The sequence below is a fragment of the Bos indicus genome, chromosome 10, assembly GCF_029378745.1.
Source record: "Bos indicus isolate NIAB-ARS_2022 breed Sahiwal x Tharparkar chromosome 10, NIAB-ARS_B.indTharparkar_mat_pri_1.0, whole genome shotgun sequence".
NCBI lineage: Eukaryota > Metazoa > Chordata > Mammalia > Artiodactyla > Bovidae > Bos > Bos indicus.
The window spans coordinates 28,303,018-28,318,602 of record NC_091769.1 but is presented as its reverse complement, the minus strand read 5'-3'; the positions used below and the strand labels follow the sequence as shown (position 1 = coordinate 28,318,602).

Below are 15,585 nucleotides of genomic sequence, written 5' to 3'. Positions count from 1 at the left end.
AACACAAAAACCTGAAAGATTTAGCCATATTTTTTCCTTTGCCTGTCCTTTGCCTTTTATAAAAATAAAAATATGGCCCTTCATGGAATAGCATGTTATAAAATATATGTTAAATAAGTCAAAATATAAATTTAAAAAGTCTGAGAGAGTCTAAATCAAACTGTCCATGAAAATTGTTATCACTTTTTTGCATGGTAGGATTTATTACCTTTTTTACTTATTTGTATTTTCCATTTTGTACAATAAATGTCTTTTTTAAAAAAATAATTGTTTAAAAGTAACTTTACTGGGACTTCCCTGATGGTCCAGTAGTTAAGAATCTGTCTTGCAACGTAGGGAATGTAGGTTCGATCCCGGGTCAGGGCACTGTGATCCCACATGCCACAAAGCAACTAAGGCTACATGCTTCGCCTACTGAGCCTCGCCACAACGAGTCCATGTGATGCAATGAGAGATCCTGCCCGACGCAATGAAGATCCTCTGTGCTGAGACTAAGACCCAACACAGCCAGATACACAATAAATACATATTTTTTAAAATACAGAAATTAAAAAAAACACTTTGCTAATTTATAGCAATCAGGAAATTAAAACTGTGCAAGATTTTTAAAGTTTAGGATTTGATTTGGAGCTTTGGGAAATATTATTTTAGTATTTGTGATTATTTCTCACTTGAGCTAACCCTGGTTAGCTTAATTCATTTGAATGGAACCCCTTTCTGAAGGAAACTTGTATTAGTTTCTAGGACCACGGTAACAAAGTACCAGAAACCTGAGTGGCTCAAAACAGAAATACAATCTCTCACAATTCCGGAGGCTGGAAAACCAAAATCAAGGTGTTGGCAGGGCCATGATCTTTCTGCAGGCTCTACACAACAATCTTTCTTCCTTGCTTCTTCCTAGCTTCTGATGGCTGGGGCAATCATTGACTTGTAGCTTCATTACTCCAGTCTCCCTCCATTGTCACATGGACTTCCACCCTGTGCATATATCTGTGTGCCCTCTCTTCTTATAAGGACATCAGTTATTGGATTTAGAACCCACCCTAATCCAGTATGACCTCATCTTAACTAATTACATCTGCCAAGTTCCTATTTCCAATTAAGGTCACATTCTGAGGTTCCAGGTGGATGTGAATTTGGAGGGGACACTATATGCTGCTGCTGCTGCTAAGTTGCTTCAGTAGTGTCCGACTCTGTGCGACCCCATAGATGGCAGCCCATCAGGCTTCCCCATCCCTGGGATTCTCCAGGCAAGAACACTGGAGTGGGTTGCCATTTCCTTCTCCAATGCATGAAAGTGAAAAGTGAAAGTGAAGTCGCTCAGCCGTGTCCGACTCTTAGCAACCCCATGGACTGCAGCCCACCAGGCCCGTCTGTCCATGGGATTTTCCAAGCAAGAGTACTGGAGTGGGGTGCCATTGCCTTCTCCGGGACACTATATAACTCACTACAAAACTACAGATAATTTAGTCCACAAACTCTTGAAAATACAAATTAGCACATCTTGGAGGGCCTATTTGAATCTATTAATATTGTAACTGTAACCTCTGTGGCAGGTGACCTTAATTGTATGAATCTCCTACAGAACTATGTTGACAAAGTACCCAGGGATATTTTCATAGCAACCGTTTTTTTTCTCCCATAACAGTGACAAATGGGAATAACCTAAATGCTCATTGATTAGGGGCTGGTTAAATTATCATACATTTATGCCATGTATACTCTCTAGCCTTTAAAAAGAACAAGGTAGACTTGAGTGACAGACATGAAAGATACTCAATATGGATTAGAAGGAAATGGCAACCCACTCCAGTGTTCTTGCCTGGAGAACCCCGTGGACAGAGGAGCCTGATGGGCTGCTGTCCATGGGGTTGCACAGAGTCAGACATGACTGAAGCGACTTAGCATGCATGCATGCGTTGGAGAAGGAAATGGCAACCCACTCCAGTATTCTTGCCTGGAGAATCCCAGGGACGGAGGAGCCTGGTGGGCTGCAGTCTATGGGGTCACACAGAGTCGGACACGACTGAAGCGACTTAGCAGCAGCAGCAGCAATATGGATTAAGTGGAAAAAAAAATCAGTAGACAGTGTATGTTTTCATTTATGTAATAAACTCCTACAAATTAAACAATCCTACATTTATTTTATGTTTTAAGGGATGACTTTATCTTTCAAAAGCACTCAATAAGCACTAAAAGGTATTTATTATTCTCCTTCAATTCTTCTGAATCCCACTTCACCCTTTTATTAGTCTGCCTGGGCTACTATAACAAAATACCACAGAATGTATGGCTTTGACAACAGAAATTTATTTTCTCACAGTTCTGGAGGCTGGGAAGTCCAAGATCAAGATGCCGGCTGATTCAGTTCCTGGTGAGCATTCCCATTCTGGCTTGTAGAAAGGCACCTTCTCACTGCGTCCTCACATGGCAGACTGAGAGAGCAAGCTCTGTGGTGTGTCTTCTTCAGTTCAGTTCAGTCACTCAGTCGTGTCCGACTCTTTGCGATCCCATGAATTGCATTACACCAGGCCTCCCTGTCCATCACCAACTCCCGGAGTTCACCCAAACTCACGTCTATCGAGTCAGTGATGCCATCCAGCCATCTCATCCTCTGTCATCCCCTTCTCCTCCTGACCCCAATTCCTCCCAGCATCAGAGTCTTTTCCAATGAGTCAACTCTTCGCATGAGGTGGCCAAAGTACTGGAGTTTCAGCTTCAGCATCAGTCCTTCCAATGAACACCCAGGGCTGATCTCCTTTAGGATGGACTGGTTGGATCTCCTTGCAATCCAAGGGACTCTCAAGAGTCTTCTCCAACACCACAGTTCAAAAGCATCAATTCTTTGACGCTCAGCTTTCTTCATAGTCCAACTCTCACATCCATACATGACTACTGGAAAAACCATAGCCTTGACTAGATGGACCTTTGTTAGCAAAGTAATGTCTCTGCTTTTGAATATGCTATCTAGGTTGGTCATAACTTTCCTTCCCAGACACTAATCCCAGTGTGACAGCCTTACCTTCATGACCTCATCTAACCCTGATTGCCTGTCCCCACAAAAGCCCCAGGTGGTGCTAGAGGTAAAGAACCTGCCTGCCAACACACAGAGAGACATAAGGGTTCGATCCCTGGGTCCGGAAGATCCCCTGGAAGAGGGCACAGCAACCCACTCCAGTATTCTTGCCTGGAGAATCCCATGGACAGAGGACAGTGGTGGCCTACAGTCTATAGGGTAGCAAAGAGTCAGACATAACTGAAGCGACTTAGCGCACACACACACACAAAAGCCCCACTTCAAATAAATACATTGGGAGTTAGGGCTTTGACATATGAATTTTGGGAGGACACAATCACTCAGTCCATAACAATTCTCCTTATAAAAAACTCAGGCTATAAAACAATGCTTTACAATGGAACCAATTGAAGCTTTCTAAAAATTAGCACATAAGAAAAAATGCCCCAAAGGACCTGGATTGGTCATTCAGATCCTGGATGTAGACTTCAGTATTCTTAGATTCCAGTATTCTGTGTAGTGGGATGTAGCTTACCCCACTCCCAACATACCTGAAATTGATCACCAGATGAATCCAGAGTAACCAAGCTTGAAGAAACATGTTACACCATCAGAGATGTATCATTATGACTCACACAATGGTTGTCATCCTTATTCTTTAATGGATCTGTGGGAATGGCAATTCTCCCAGCTTCCTAAGCAAGTGCTGGAGGGAAGTGCTATAATGGGAACCTGTTAAAATGTGAATTTCACAACCGTCCTCTTGAAATGAGAAAGGTAGTTGATAATGAAGAATGGTATTACTAGCCAGCCTCTTCTCCCAGCACCATATTATTTCATGTCACTGCTGCCAGGGGCATTTCATGACACGAAATGGCCATGAACCAGAAACAGAAAAAATTGTAATCTGCATAGAAACGATGCAGAAACCGAATCTGAACTAACAACGTAGGATCTTAACCCCCAAAATATATATATATATTTTTTCTGATAAAGGGGTTTGAAAATGCAAACAGACAAATGGATCAAAAAATTTTCATCCTGTTAAAACCCTATTACTGCCATGGAAACAACTGTACCATGAATGGTATAATAGTAAGGTGTTCCTTTTCACAAGACAGTAATGATAGTAGAGTTAAATAACAAATAACTAGAGATTGCAATAGAAGCCCATTTTACTGAAGCTGCTAAAAGGCTTAGGAGCTTTTTTTAAAACACTGGGGGAACTGGTTGAACCAGTGAGGCTAGCCGAATAGAATTATAATAGAGACGCTGTAAAATGGCATAGACCAAAAACTTCAGAGGTAGCTGTAAAACTTTTTCCTTTAGAGGGATGCATTCTCACAAATCTGGTTGTATGAACAGAAAATTTCTTTGTTCGTTTCAATCCAAATGCAGATGCTCTGAAGAAAATGGCATGAAGTATTAGAAACAGTCAGCTGCTTAGACCCTTAAAGGGCTTCCCTTGTGGCTCAGCTGGTAAAGAATCCACCTGCAATGTGGGAGACCTGGGTTCGATCCCTGAGTTGGGAAGATCCCCTGGAGAAGGGAAAGGTTACCCACTCCTATATACTGGCCTGGAGATGGACTGTATGGTCCATGGGGTCGCAAAGAATCAGACACGACTCAGTGACTTTCACTTCACTAGACCCTTCAGGAAGTGTTTGGGGATGAGAGGGGAAGACACAAACACAAATGCCAAAACTGGACAGTGGCACAAACTGTAAAAGCAAACGAGGCAACTCATGTGACCTGTGGAATCACGGTTTGCCTTCTCATAGTTTCTTTAATTAAAATAACATTTACTCAAAGCCACAAAGTAAGGGAAGTTTAATATTTATTTTTACAATTTCAGTATTCCTATTATTTTCTAATTCAAGTTTCTCCCAGTGGGGAGGAATACAAGGAGGCTCTCAAAAACTAATGATTGCTTAAACTACTCTGTGTAAATTCAAACCTTGTCATTTTAGAGCAATGAAACACTCTTAGGTCAGTGATTCTGAATCCTTGCTGCAAAGTACAATCACCAGGAGAGCCACACAAAAAACACTGATGCATTTGATCCCCGCTAAGCAGATGAAGTAAAATCTCTAGGTGTGGCCAAGGCATCAGTATTTTTTAAGGGCTCTCAAGGTGAATCTCCGAATCATTCTGCTTTTAGGTTTAAAATCATGTCATGTTATCAGTTCAGTCGCTCAGTCGTGTCCAACTCTTTGCAACCCCATGAATTGCAGCATGCCAGGCCTCCCTGTCCATCACCAACTCCCGGAGTTCACTCAGACTCACGTCCATCGAGTCAGTGATCCTATCCAGCCATCTCATCCTCTGTTGTCCCCTTCTTCTCCCGCCCCCAATCCCTCCCAGCATCAGAGTCTTTTCCAATGAGTCAACTCTTCGCATGAGGTGGCCAAAGTACTGGAGTTTCAGCTTCAGCATCATTCCTTCCAAAGAAATCCCAGGGCTGATCTCCTTCAGAATGGACTGGGTGGATCTCCTTGCAGTCCAAGGGACTCTCAAGAGTCTTCTCCAACACCACAGTTCCAAAGCATCAATTCTTTGGCTCTCAGCCTTCTTCACAGTCCAACTCTCACATCTATACATGACCACAGGAAAAACCATAGCCTTGACTAGACGAACCTTTGTTGGCAAAGTAATGTCTCTGCTTTTCAATATGCTATCTAGGTTGGTCATAACTTTCCTTCCAAGGAGTAAGCATCTTTTAATTTCATGGCTGCAGTCACCATCTGCAGGGATTTTGGAACCCCCAAAAATAAAGTCTGACACTGTTTCCACTGTTTCCCCATCTATTTCTCATGAAGTGATGGGACCAGATGCCATGATCTTCGTTTTCTGAATGTTGAGCTTTAAGCCAACTTTTTCACTCTCCACTTTCACTTTCATCAAGAGGCTTTTTAGTTCTTCACTTTCTGCCATAAGGGTGGTGTCATCTGCATATCTGAGGTTATTGATATTTCTCCTGGCAATCTTGATTCCAGCTTGTGTTTCTTCCAGCCCAGCGTTTCTCATGATGTACTCTGCATATAAGTTAAATAAGCAGGGTGACATAATTAATAACATTTATTTTTTTCTAAATCCAAAAGTGGTAGCTGCATAATGCAGAGTATTAGGAAAAGTATGGAAAGTACAATTTAAAAAAATGATATGAAATCCCACTATTCCTTTATATGTTTACAATGTCTATTTTCTTTGAATATGCCATATATGAAATAATAATATGCAAAAAACTAAAAGTTACCATTAGAAGTAATCTAGTATAAGTCAATCACTTACTTTATACATGAAGAAATGAAGGCCAACAGACTTCCTTCCTCTCAGGAGTTCATTTGGAGTCAGGATTAGAATATAGGTTTCCCTTTACTTTTCTTGCAAAACACATTTTTGTGCAAAAACTTCGATCCACACAAGTTTCATTCCAATCTGAAACTCTATTTACATAAAGAATCTATTATTTTTCATGATATTCTAACAATTTAAGAATATCAGTCAGATCGTTAAAAGAGTGACTTCGCCTTTCTCTTGAATTCGAGCACATAGGTAGCCCCCTGTGTTCTACAGGACACTGATTCCATTGGAAACTAACACATGTAATGAAAAAAAAGACAGATTTCTCGTTCAGGCAGATTGGAAAACAAAATGAAAAGGAGTTTCTTTACTGCATCACTTCTTGTGGTTTTAGTGTTATACTAATAGCACTGAGAATCTGTGGGATGTATGTGCAGAATACAATATCGAATTTATTTGACCTTGGAACCTTTTCTGAGTTCAATCTCAATAGCTTCATGTTCTTTGGAACACATTTCAGCAAATAACACTGTGAGATTCCTAGAATAAAGGAATAAATAAATCTGTAATACCTTATTAGGGGCTTCCCAAGTGGTTCAGTGGTAAATAATCCACCTTCCAGGGCAGCAGATGCAGGTTTGATTCCTGGATCAAGAAAATCCCCTGGAGGAAGAAACGGCAACCCACTCCAGTATTCTTGACTGGAAAAATCCCATGGACAGAGGAGCCTGGTGGGCTACAGTCCATGAGGTCACAAAGAGTTGAATAAGACTTAGCCACTAAGCATGAACATGAGCACTCTAAAAAATTTTATACCAAGCAGAGGAGTACTTTAAAAGGGAAGGAGTATATGACTTGAAGGACAATGGCAGCAATATTGGTTATAAAAGGGGAAAAAAAACAGTAAACAAATACCTGGTAATAGGTTTAATTATGATATGCTGCTGCTAAGTCACTTCAGTCGTGTCCGACTCTGTGCGACCCTATAGACTGCAGCCCACCAGGCTCCCCAGTCCCTGGGATTCTCCAGGCAAGAACACTGGAGTGGGTTGCCATTCCCTTCTCCAATGCATGAAAGTGAAAAGTGAAAGTGAAGTCACTCAGTTGTGTCCCACTCTTCGCGACCCCATGGACTGCAGCCTACCAGGCTCCTCCATCCATGGGATTTTCCAGGCAAGAGTACTGGAGTGGGGTGCCATTGCCTTCTCCCTAATTATGATATAGGCATATAATTAAATATAAAACCCAATCACTAGGAAGAATGTTGGAGATTAGTGATGTTAAAAAAACAGGACTTCCCTGCTGGTCCAGTGGTTAGGAGTCAAACTGCTAGTTGGGGTTGGGGGGACACAGATTCCATCCCTGATTAGAGAAGATCTCACATGCCAAGGAGCAACGAGGCCCCTGCACAACTACTGAGCACATTCCCAGCAGCTACTGAAGACAGCTGGGCCCTAGAGTTCCTCCTGCACAAGAGAAGCCACTGCAGTGAGAAGCCAGAGCACTATCCCTGTTCCTCATAACAGAAAGCCCACATGCAGCAACAAAGACCCAGCACAGGCAAAAATAAAATTTAAAATAAAAAACATGGAATGCATTTGTGGCAAGCACTCCGTTTAAACTCAGAACAAGCCTTGAAAGCAGGTACGCATGAAAAGGTTTGAAAACAAAGAATCTGACTTGCCCCAAAGTCACACAGTTAAGTAGGGAAGCCAGGACTCAAAGGGAAACTGAATCCCGAGCCCAAGAGTCTTAAAACGCCCACAGGCCTCCCAGGTTTTGTGCAGGGCAGGGATAGAACTATCTACGACGCATTGTTACTGTGAGAATTAAAGAATATAATAAACACAAAGCTCCTGGAATACGGTGGACATTCAACACTCAGAAGCCACTAAATAACTCGCTCAAAGTCACACAATGTGTGGCTTCACCACGCATATAAACAGTTTATATGGATACAAACAGAGATTTGAACTTGTGTTCCCAAGAAGGCGTAAAAGTTGCAGAAGCCCTTGCCTTCAATGCTTCCCTGGTAGCTCAGCTAGTAAAGTATCTGCCTGCGATGCAAGAGACCCCGGTTCGATTCCTGGGTCGGGAAGATCCGCTGGAGAACGGCTAGGCTACCCACCCCACTATTCTTGGGCTTCCCTGGTTACTCAGCTGGTAAAGAATCCGCCCACAATGCGGGAGACCTGAGTTCCATCCCTGGGTTGGGAAGCATTCCCTGGAGAAAGTAAAGGCTACCCAGTCCAGTATTCTGGCCTGGAGAATTCAATAGGTCGCAAAGGGTTGGACACGACTGAGCGACTTTCACTTCACTTTCTTGGCTTCAACCTCTAACGCAGAGTCAGTATAGACTTTCCTCTGTCCCATAAACTGCACCTCAGAGGTCCAGGAACACCCAACACCTAAAAGTTCTCTTCGGAGAGAAAAGAAAGCGCAACAGTCCCTTTAGCACCAAGCTCAAGCACAAATTGGCCACGGGACAATTTCCGGGGCGGAAGTGACGTCTATAGTTGCGCGCCGGAAATGGACTTACAGAGCGAGCCCAAGAAGTCGCCGAGGTCTTTGGGCTTGGGATCCGGCTACGCTTTGGTCCAGAGCTTTGCCGCATTGGTAGGCGGCTGTCGCCATGACTGCCCAAGGGAGCCTGGTGGCTAACCGAGGCCGGCGCTTCAAGTGGGCGATTGAGCTGAGCGGACCTGGAGGAGGCAGCAGGTGAAGTGCTGGGCAAAGCTCGATATCAGAGCTTTCACTGTAGAACTACCCCAAAGGAATAGGACCTGAGCCCTCAGGTACAACTCTCTTAAAAAGACGACTTCTGGGGAGCTGATGGCTTCTCTGCCGTGGAGATTTCTGTGTCCAAAGGATGCTTATTTCATCCTTCCCCGTAGGCCAGGATCTGACGAAACCACGGGAGGGCTTGGTCTAATATAGGTAGATGCATCTGAGGATCTTTATTCCTATGATGAGAACAGGAAATGCGGGATATGAAGTGTGGGAGGCTACAGCCTTAGTTTTTTTTGGTTTGGTCTGTAGGGGCCGAAGTGACCGGGGCGGTGGCCAGGGAGACTCGCTGTACCCAGTTGGTTACTTGGACAAGCAAGTGCCTGATACCAGCGTTCAAGAGACAGATCGGATCCTAGTGGAGAAGGTACAGAGGTATAGATGTAACCATAGTCCTTGAGCCAGTTCTGAGCTACACACCTACCTCTTCTTCCAGGCAGCACATGGATATCTTACTGAAGATGGCCCTTATCCCGAATATTTGGTAGCTAAACTGCTTAAGTGTTACATTAGTTGACCGTATCAGCTCCAAAAGTGCTAATTGGGAAAATAAAAGACGGTTGAACATAAGGTATAATAAAAGTAGGTTGAAAATTATCTATAGGGGCAGCGCATTCCAGTTGAAGTCCCTTTTCTACTCTGATACCCTTATACCACTCATCCAATCTGTCAGAGTAGGCTGTTGGTTCAAATAGATTGAAAATCTTATTTCTTTTTGCTTTAATCGATCATCCTGGTCTAAGTCATTCCATCTCCTACCACTTTGCCTTTTGTTCACTCCTGTCCCCAGAATGACCTCCTTGGTGCTTCTTAAATATGCCAGGCAACCTATTTCAGGCTTTTTGTACTTGTTCTTCCCTTTTCCCCCAGATTCCTTTATGACTTGCTGTCTCATCTCCTTTATGTTTCTCAGATGTTACTTTTGTGGTGAAGTCTACCCTCATGCCATTCCCTGTCTTATTTTCTTATATTTCTCCATATCATTCATATATTTTATTATCTCTTTTTTTCCCATTGTTGTAAGCTCTATGAGAGCAAGATGTTTGTCTCCCAAGTGACTGCAACAGTGCCTGGCACTTTTTTCCCTCTCAGCCTTAATACTGCTTTTCAAAAAACCCCTTTGGCTTTCTTGATGTTGAGCAAATTTCATTAGTTTCTGCTCTCATTTTGATTTCCTTCCTTTCCATTTCCTTGGGTCTCTAATTTTTTATTCTTCGATTTCTTGAAATGCTTGGATACTACTTTTAGTCTTCTAATATGTATTTAAAGGTGTAAATTTCTCAAAGCTCTGGGTCTTACAGTTTTGATATATGGTATTTTTGTTATCAGTTAATACTTATTTTTCCATTGACATTTCTACTTTGATTAGTGGATCATTTAGAGCACATTTGTTCATTCTAAGACATAGGAAAAAATTTCTAGTTATCTTTTTGTTACTGATTTCTAGCTCAATTACATTATAACCAAATAATATGCTTTGTATGATTTGAGAGTTACTGACATGTTCTCCATGGCTCAGTTGTCAGTTTTTGTAGATGTCCCATCTGTGTTTGAAAAGAATGTAAATTCTGTATGTTAGGTGGTGTTGTATGTCAGTTGGGTTAATAATGTCATTCACATCTTACATATCTTGATTTGTCTGTTCTATTAGTAAATGTGGTGTGCTGATATACCATTATGTGGATTTTATCTAGTTCTTCAGTTGTAGATGGGACAATGATAGGTGCAGAAGTATAAGAACAAAAGTAGGGAAGTCTCTTCTTTACCTAAAGTCATGGGGGAAAAATGGTATCTGGAAAACCCATAGGGAAACACATAAAATAGTGAAGAAGCCTTATTTCAGTAGACGAGCAAGGTTCCTGTGGCAAAGTTGAGAGAATGGCAGAGGTGGTGGAATTGAGGAGTTAGCTGAGAAGCACAGAACTGGGAATTGTGTTCATTTGACTTTAACGTCAGTGATATGATAAATGTGGAACTAAGGATAGTAATCAGTGGTTAAAACTGTGTTTGTTTTAGCGCTGCTGGGACATTGCCTTGGGTCCCCTGAAACAGATTCCTATGAACCTCTTCATCATGTACATGGCAGGCAATACTATCTCCATCTTCCCTACTATGATGGTGTGTATGATGGCTTGGCGACCCATTCAGGCACTTATGGCCATTTCAGCCAGTAAGTATTTTTTTTTGCCAGTAAATATTCTTGAAATAATAATCCACCCTAACTGAGCTTTAAGAATCACAGGCAAACTCTTTGGCAAAACCCACTGTAAATCTTTGGCACAGCTTGCTCTTGGCTAGTTGCAGTGCAGGGTGGTGATGGCAGTGGTGGTGGCATGAGGGGAAAATGGTGCTTGTGGGTTTTTGTTCACCTTTAATGGTTCTATTGCTATCTTAGTATGGGGCTGTTTGTATTATTTATATTAATATATGGCCTGATTCATACTGAAGAAAAAGTTGTTTTGGTTTTTGACACTTTCTGTTACCCCAACAGCTTTCAAGATGCTAGAAAGTTCAAGCCAGAAGTTTCTTCAGGGTTTGGTGTATCTCATTGGGAACCTTATGGGTTTGGCATTGGCTGTTTATAAGTGCCAGTCAATGGGACTGTTGCCTACACATGCATCAGACTGGTTAGCCTTCATTGAACCCCCTGAGGTAAGGCAAAAGGAAAGTTAAATTTGGAGCAGCTCTAATGTACAGTAAATAGCTGACCCATTTGATGGTGGGGGATCACAGTTGGTATTAGAGCTCATTTCTTAAATAAGATCCATTAGGAATTTGAGAGTTGTTATTCTTAAAAGATAAAGTAAAATAGAGCTTGTGATTAAAGTAGTAAGTACTCAATTTAGGAAGTTATTTCAACACTCACCATTAACCTATTTACTTTTTCGTTTCTCAGAGGATGGAGTTCAGTGGAGGAGGACTGCTTTTGTGAACTTAAGAAAGAAGCACCTGGTACCTATATATCTGGATTCTTTATGCCCAGTGGCTCCTTCTCAGCTTATTAACCCTTAACATTATCTCCTGCTGAAAAGAACCAAAAGCTCTTTTTTCCATGGTGAAAGACAATGTATGTATCACTACAAACACACAAAAACTATACCACAACTCTTGACTGAAAATAAGGTAGAAAACTTTATTTATGTTTCCAGTATAGAGCAAAACAACAAATAAAACCATGACTATGTAAACAAAAGAATGGTTGTTGTTAAATCAAGAACCACAGCAGCATCTCCTTTTAATAAATTAAATGGTTGAGAACAATACTAAAAAAAAAGTTGCACAAGTTTTTCTTAAATCTATTCTTCTTAATATTTCACTTCTATTTAACACAAGCTGGGACATAAAAATTCCGTTGGAGATACTTGTGGAAGATGTGAATTCAGATCGTACATGATGAAAAGAAAAATAAACCAGACCAAAAAAGCGCATAAAATGCTTACAGTGTAATAACTACTTTAATATCCACAAAAATGGATTTTTAACACGTTTGGGGGAGTAAGGATTGGCAGGATTGCTGGGGCAACAGGAATCGGAGGCAACGGAAGATATAAAGTGGTGATGTTCCCCGCCGAGAGGAATTGGGAACCTGTCAAACAGATGCTGCGATTCAAACTTCAGTTTTAAGATAGCTATGCAACACAGAGGGCCAGCAATTAGAAAATGAATATTGTCATAACCTGCCCTGGTAAAGTCACAGCTAAGACTTAAAAGCTGGATCTCATTCAAAAAGCAGGAAGATGTCTTTCCTTTTTCTTTCTGCTTAAAACACATAGCCCCCTCCCCTAAGATGCATTCTCTTGTCAAGTTTTCAGTATTGCTTTATTTGCAGTGATTAAGAGACAAGACGCTTTGCAGACAACATAAGTGACTTGTAGACATGAAATGCTCTAGACAGAGATGAGTTTAAATCTGGCCCAAGAACCGCTTCCCCATGTAACAGTGATTGTTTTAGGGGCGCAGTAGGGGCTATATTAGCAGCCACTAATTCCATTATCCCTTTAAAGGATTCTTACAGAGCTCCAGCCACAAAAGGCTCTTCTAAAAACTAACCTTATTTTCTGCCCACGTTTTTTCTATATGGAAAAGAATACATATACATGTATCACTTTGGCCAGAGGGTGTAAATATAAAGGAATTCCTGGGCAAGCTGACTTTAGAGCATGGGTCATTAATAGCTTGGGTCCTCGGGGGCTTGTTCTGCTACTGCCGGACTCAACTTAGCAATGGAGTGTTGCAATGGAAGTTGTAAACAATGCTTCTACCCTCTGCAGGAAGCAGCAGGAAAAAAAAAACACAAAACTTACAACATGCTACCTGACTAAGCTTGGAGATTTAAAGAAGAGGAAAGGGAATAAATTAAAATAACTCAAATTTCTTAAGTCATATTGAAGGGTTTTTCTCCTCTGTCCATAAGGGTAAAAATAGTCTGCAGACTATGGAGCAAAGCAGCTTGCTCCATGTCCTACTGGTAATCAAAGACTGGCACTATTTATCATTCATAAAATGAATTTCAAAAGCAGCCATGAATACAGGCAAGATAGTTTCTTGAAATACCCTATCTATCCTGTAAAATAAATGAAGACTTCACATAAAATTACCACTCAGCCACACAGGGTAGCTTACCTATGCTTCAAAGTCAGATGTTTTGTGATCATTAAGTTAGCAAATTAGTGAAGTTTGCACAAGTATTTTCTTGACACATTTTGAGTTTTCTGAAAACAAAACATAGCAAAATTGGATAATTTTTTAGTTCAGATCCAAGTTTCTGCAGTCAGAATAAGGAATTGAAAAAAAAAAAAAAGCTCATACTTTGAGCACTGAGGCGCATGCCTCAGGTCTTCACTATGGCTTTGGGAGTAAGTCCACAGGTTTCTTAAAGAAGTTTCTTGAATCAGGCCATTGCCAGTTACACCACTTCAGTGAAGCAGGTAAGAAGAATAGCAGCAGCTCAGTAACTTTGGCACTATGGAAGGAGTATGGCTCTAAACTTCAAATTCCACTGCTGGATTCCCCCTTTGAAGGACAGTCCAAAGGTTTAGGGAAGGATTTTTGCCAGTCTTCCTAGCGTTTGTTACTATGATTTTTGATCTGTGCCTATAATCCAGAGGACATAAAAGGGAGAAGGAAAGGAGAATCTGTTGGTCAATATGCATTATCATCTATATTTCCTGGATAACAGCTTATGTATTTTGCCTATATCACATAGGTAACTACAGACTGTATTTATCCAGATCTTGATAGATAACTTTTGGAGTTCCCTTTGTTTGTCCATTTGAAAAGAACCTGAAAGAATTTTTACTCAGCCTTCTAAAGAACAATTTCCATGGTAACAGTGCCTGTATTACAATCCTAACCACAGAATGGGTTTTGAAAAACAGCCGAAATATATAATATAGTATGTGTACCTAAACATATTTTGGGGGAATCTTGTTTCGGAGGAAGTAGAGGCTGCAGTTTCATGTTTCAGTTTTTACATATTAGTACCCTAATATAAAATTAAGAGTCCCAGAGAGCAGTGGATACACTGATGAAAATTTTCATCTTGGCCTGCCAGTTACCTACACAAAGATGTAAGACCCCCATGTACTTGGCCATGAATTCCTTAGTATGATGAGGCTGTCTCTGGCTGTTACCCCTATGGTGCCATCTTGAATCATGACTTCTAAGACTCATCTTTAATTTCAGATGTGTACTTGTGTATTTGCCTTTTGACTTCAGTTGACTTTCTAGCATCTCTTTTACCAATTTATTTTATTGGTTTAGTTTGTTCATCCTAAATTGCCTTCATCTGGAACAGGCATGGCTTGCAGGCCTTGAGCAGTGTTCTGATGTTGAGGGAAGATCTACTTCTTTAAGGACAGCAGGTCATATGGTAGCGAAGAACAGATCGGTTTGTACTTTCTTGCACAAGGACTTGAGGCTCAGCTCATTAAGAGTTCAGTGTGATGTATACAGAATGCAGGTCTCTAGTTGATGGGAGTGGTAATGAAGAGCTGGCACTTCCATGGAGGATAGAATCCTTTTCAGAAGGTGAGGCCAAGCAGAGCCATTCAGGAGTAGATTATGAATAAATGGTGATCACTTCACTGCCACCACCTCGGACAAGAAGGACTCGCTCTAGTCCTTCAGTGAGTACTTCCAGGAACTCCATGTCTTCAGAAATTGTCAAGGAGACAACTAAGTAGGAAAAGAGCATTCTTACAACCTGGCATCATGATAATCTGAGTTTATCTGACTACAAAGCTGAAAAATCAACAGGCTTAATTATTATATAGTCAGAACTGGAGAAGTCTGAACTCTGGATTCAATTCAGTTCTGTGAAGTAATCTGGGGATCTAGTCTCTTGGCATAAATAATATTAATGCAAAACTATTTCCCACTGGTTAGACTTTTCTAACTTATTTTAAAATGGGGGGAACCCACAAGTAATGTGTTACCAGTACACAGTAAATAAGCCAAAAAGTAGAAAAAGCCACAAC

At 41.2% G+C, this 15,585-nt stretch overlaps 2 protein-coding genes and 1 long non-coding RNA gene across 8 annotated transcripts in view; 1 reads left to right on the top strand and 2 right to left on the bottom strand.

Annotated features, from left to right (window-relative positions):
- Positions 1 to 4,829: 4,829 nt before the first annotated feature.
- LOC109564530 (uncharacterized) lies at positions 4,830 to 8,787 on the bottom strand. Its single transcript, XR_002181505.2, has 3 exons — positions 6,892 to 8,787; positions 6,308 to 6,462; positions 4,830 to 6,051 (listed from the first exon to the last, which is right to left on the bottom strand). It is a non-coding gene; the product is annotated as an uncharacterized lncRNA (long non-coding RNA).
- A 55-nt stretch (positions 8,788 to 8,842) lies between these two features.
- EMC4 (ER membrane protein complex subunit 4) lies at positions 8,843 to 12,302 on the top strand. 3 transcript variants are annotated; one of them, XM_019968461.2, is made up of 5 exons: positions 8,843 to 9,037; positions 9,359 to 9,473; positions 11,123 to 11,276; positions 11,598 to 11,758; positions 12,003 to 12,302. In XM_019968461.2, exons 1-5 carry the CDS (start codon positions 8,952 to 8,954, stop codon positions 12,036 to 12,038), a joined length of 552 nt encoding a protein of 183 aa, XP_019824020.1. In that variant the 5' UTR covers positions 8,843 to 8,951; the 3' UTR covers positions 12,039 to 12,302. The 3 variants fall into 3 exon arrangements, with proteins under 3 accessions (XP_019824020.1, XP_019824021.1, XP_070653308.1); XM_019968462.2 differs by lacking the exon at positions 11,598 to 11,758; XM_070797207.1 differs by lacking the exons at positions 8,843 to 9,037; positions 9,359 to 9,473 and adding an exon at positions 9,095 to 9,114.
- The window catches only part of SLC12A6 (solute carrier family 12 member 6), an 84,928-nt gene continuing 81,562 nt past the window's right edge, over positions 12,220 to 15,585 (bottom strand). For all 4 annotated transcript variants that reach the window (XM_019968459.2, XM_019968460.2, XM_070797203.1 and 1 more), the window contains one exon: positions 12,220 to 15,259. In XM_019968459.2, the coding sequence (XP_019824018.1) occupies positions 15,168 to 15,259 (92 nt within the window). In that variant the 3' untranslated portion in view covers positions 12,220 to 15,167. The remainder of the gene's footprint in view (positions 15,260 to 15,585) is intronic.

Coding starts and splice junctions, on each gene's coding strand:
- EMC4 (XM_019968461.2), top strand. CDS start 8,952: ATGACTGCCCAAGGGAGCCTGGTGGCTAACCGAGGCCGGCGCTTCAAG. Junction 9,474..11,122: donor ATCGGATCCTAGTGGAGAAG/GTACAGAGGTAT, acceptor TGTTTGTTTTAG/CGCTGCTGGGACATTGCCTT. Junction 11,277..11,597: donor ACTTATGGCCATTTCAGCCA/GTAAGTATTTTT, acceptor TTACCCCAACAG/CTTTCAAGATGCTAGAAAGT.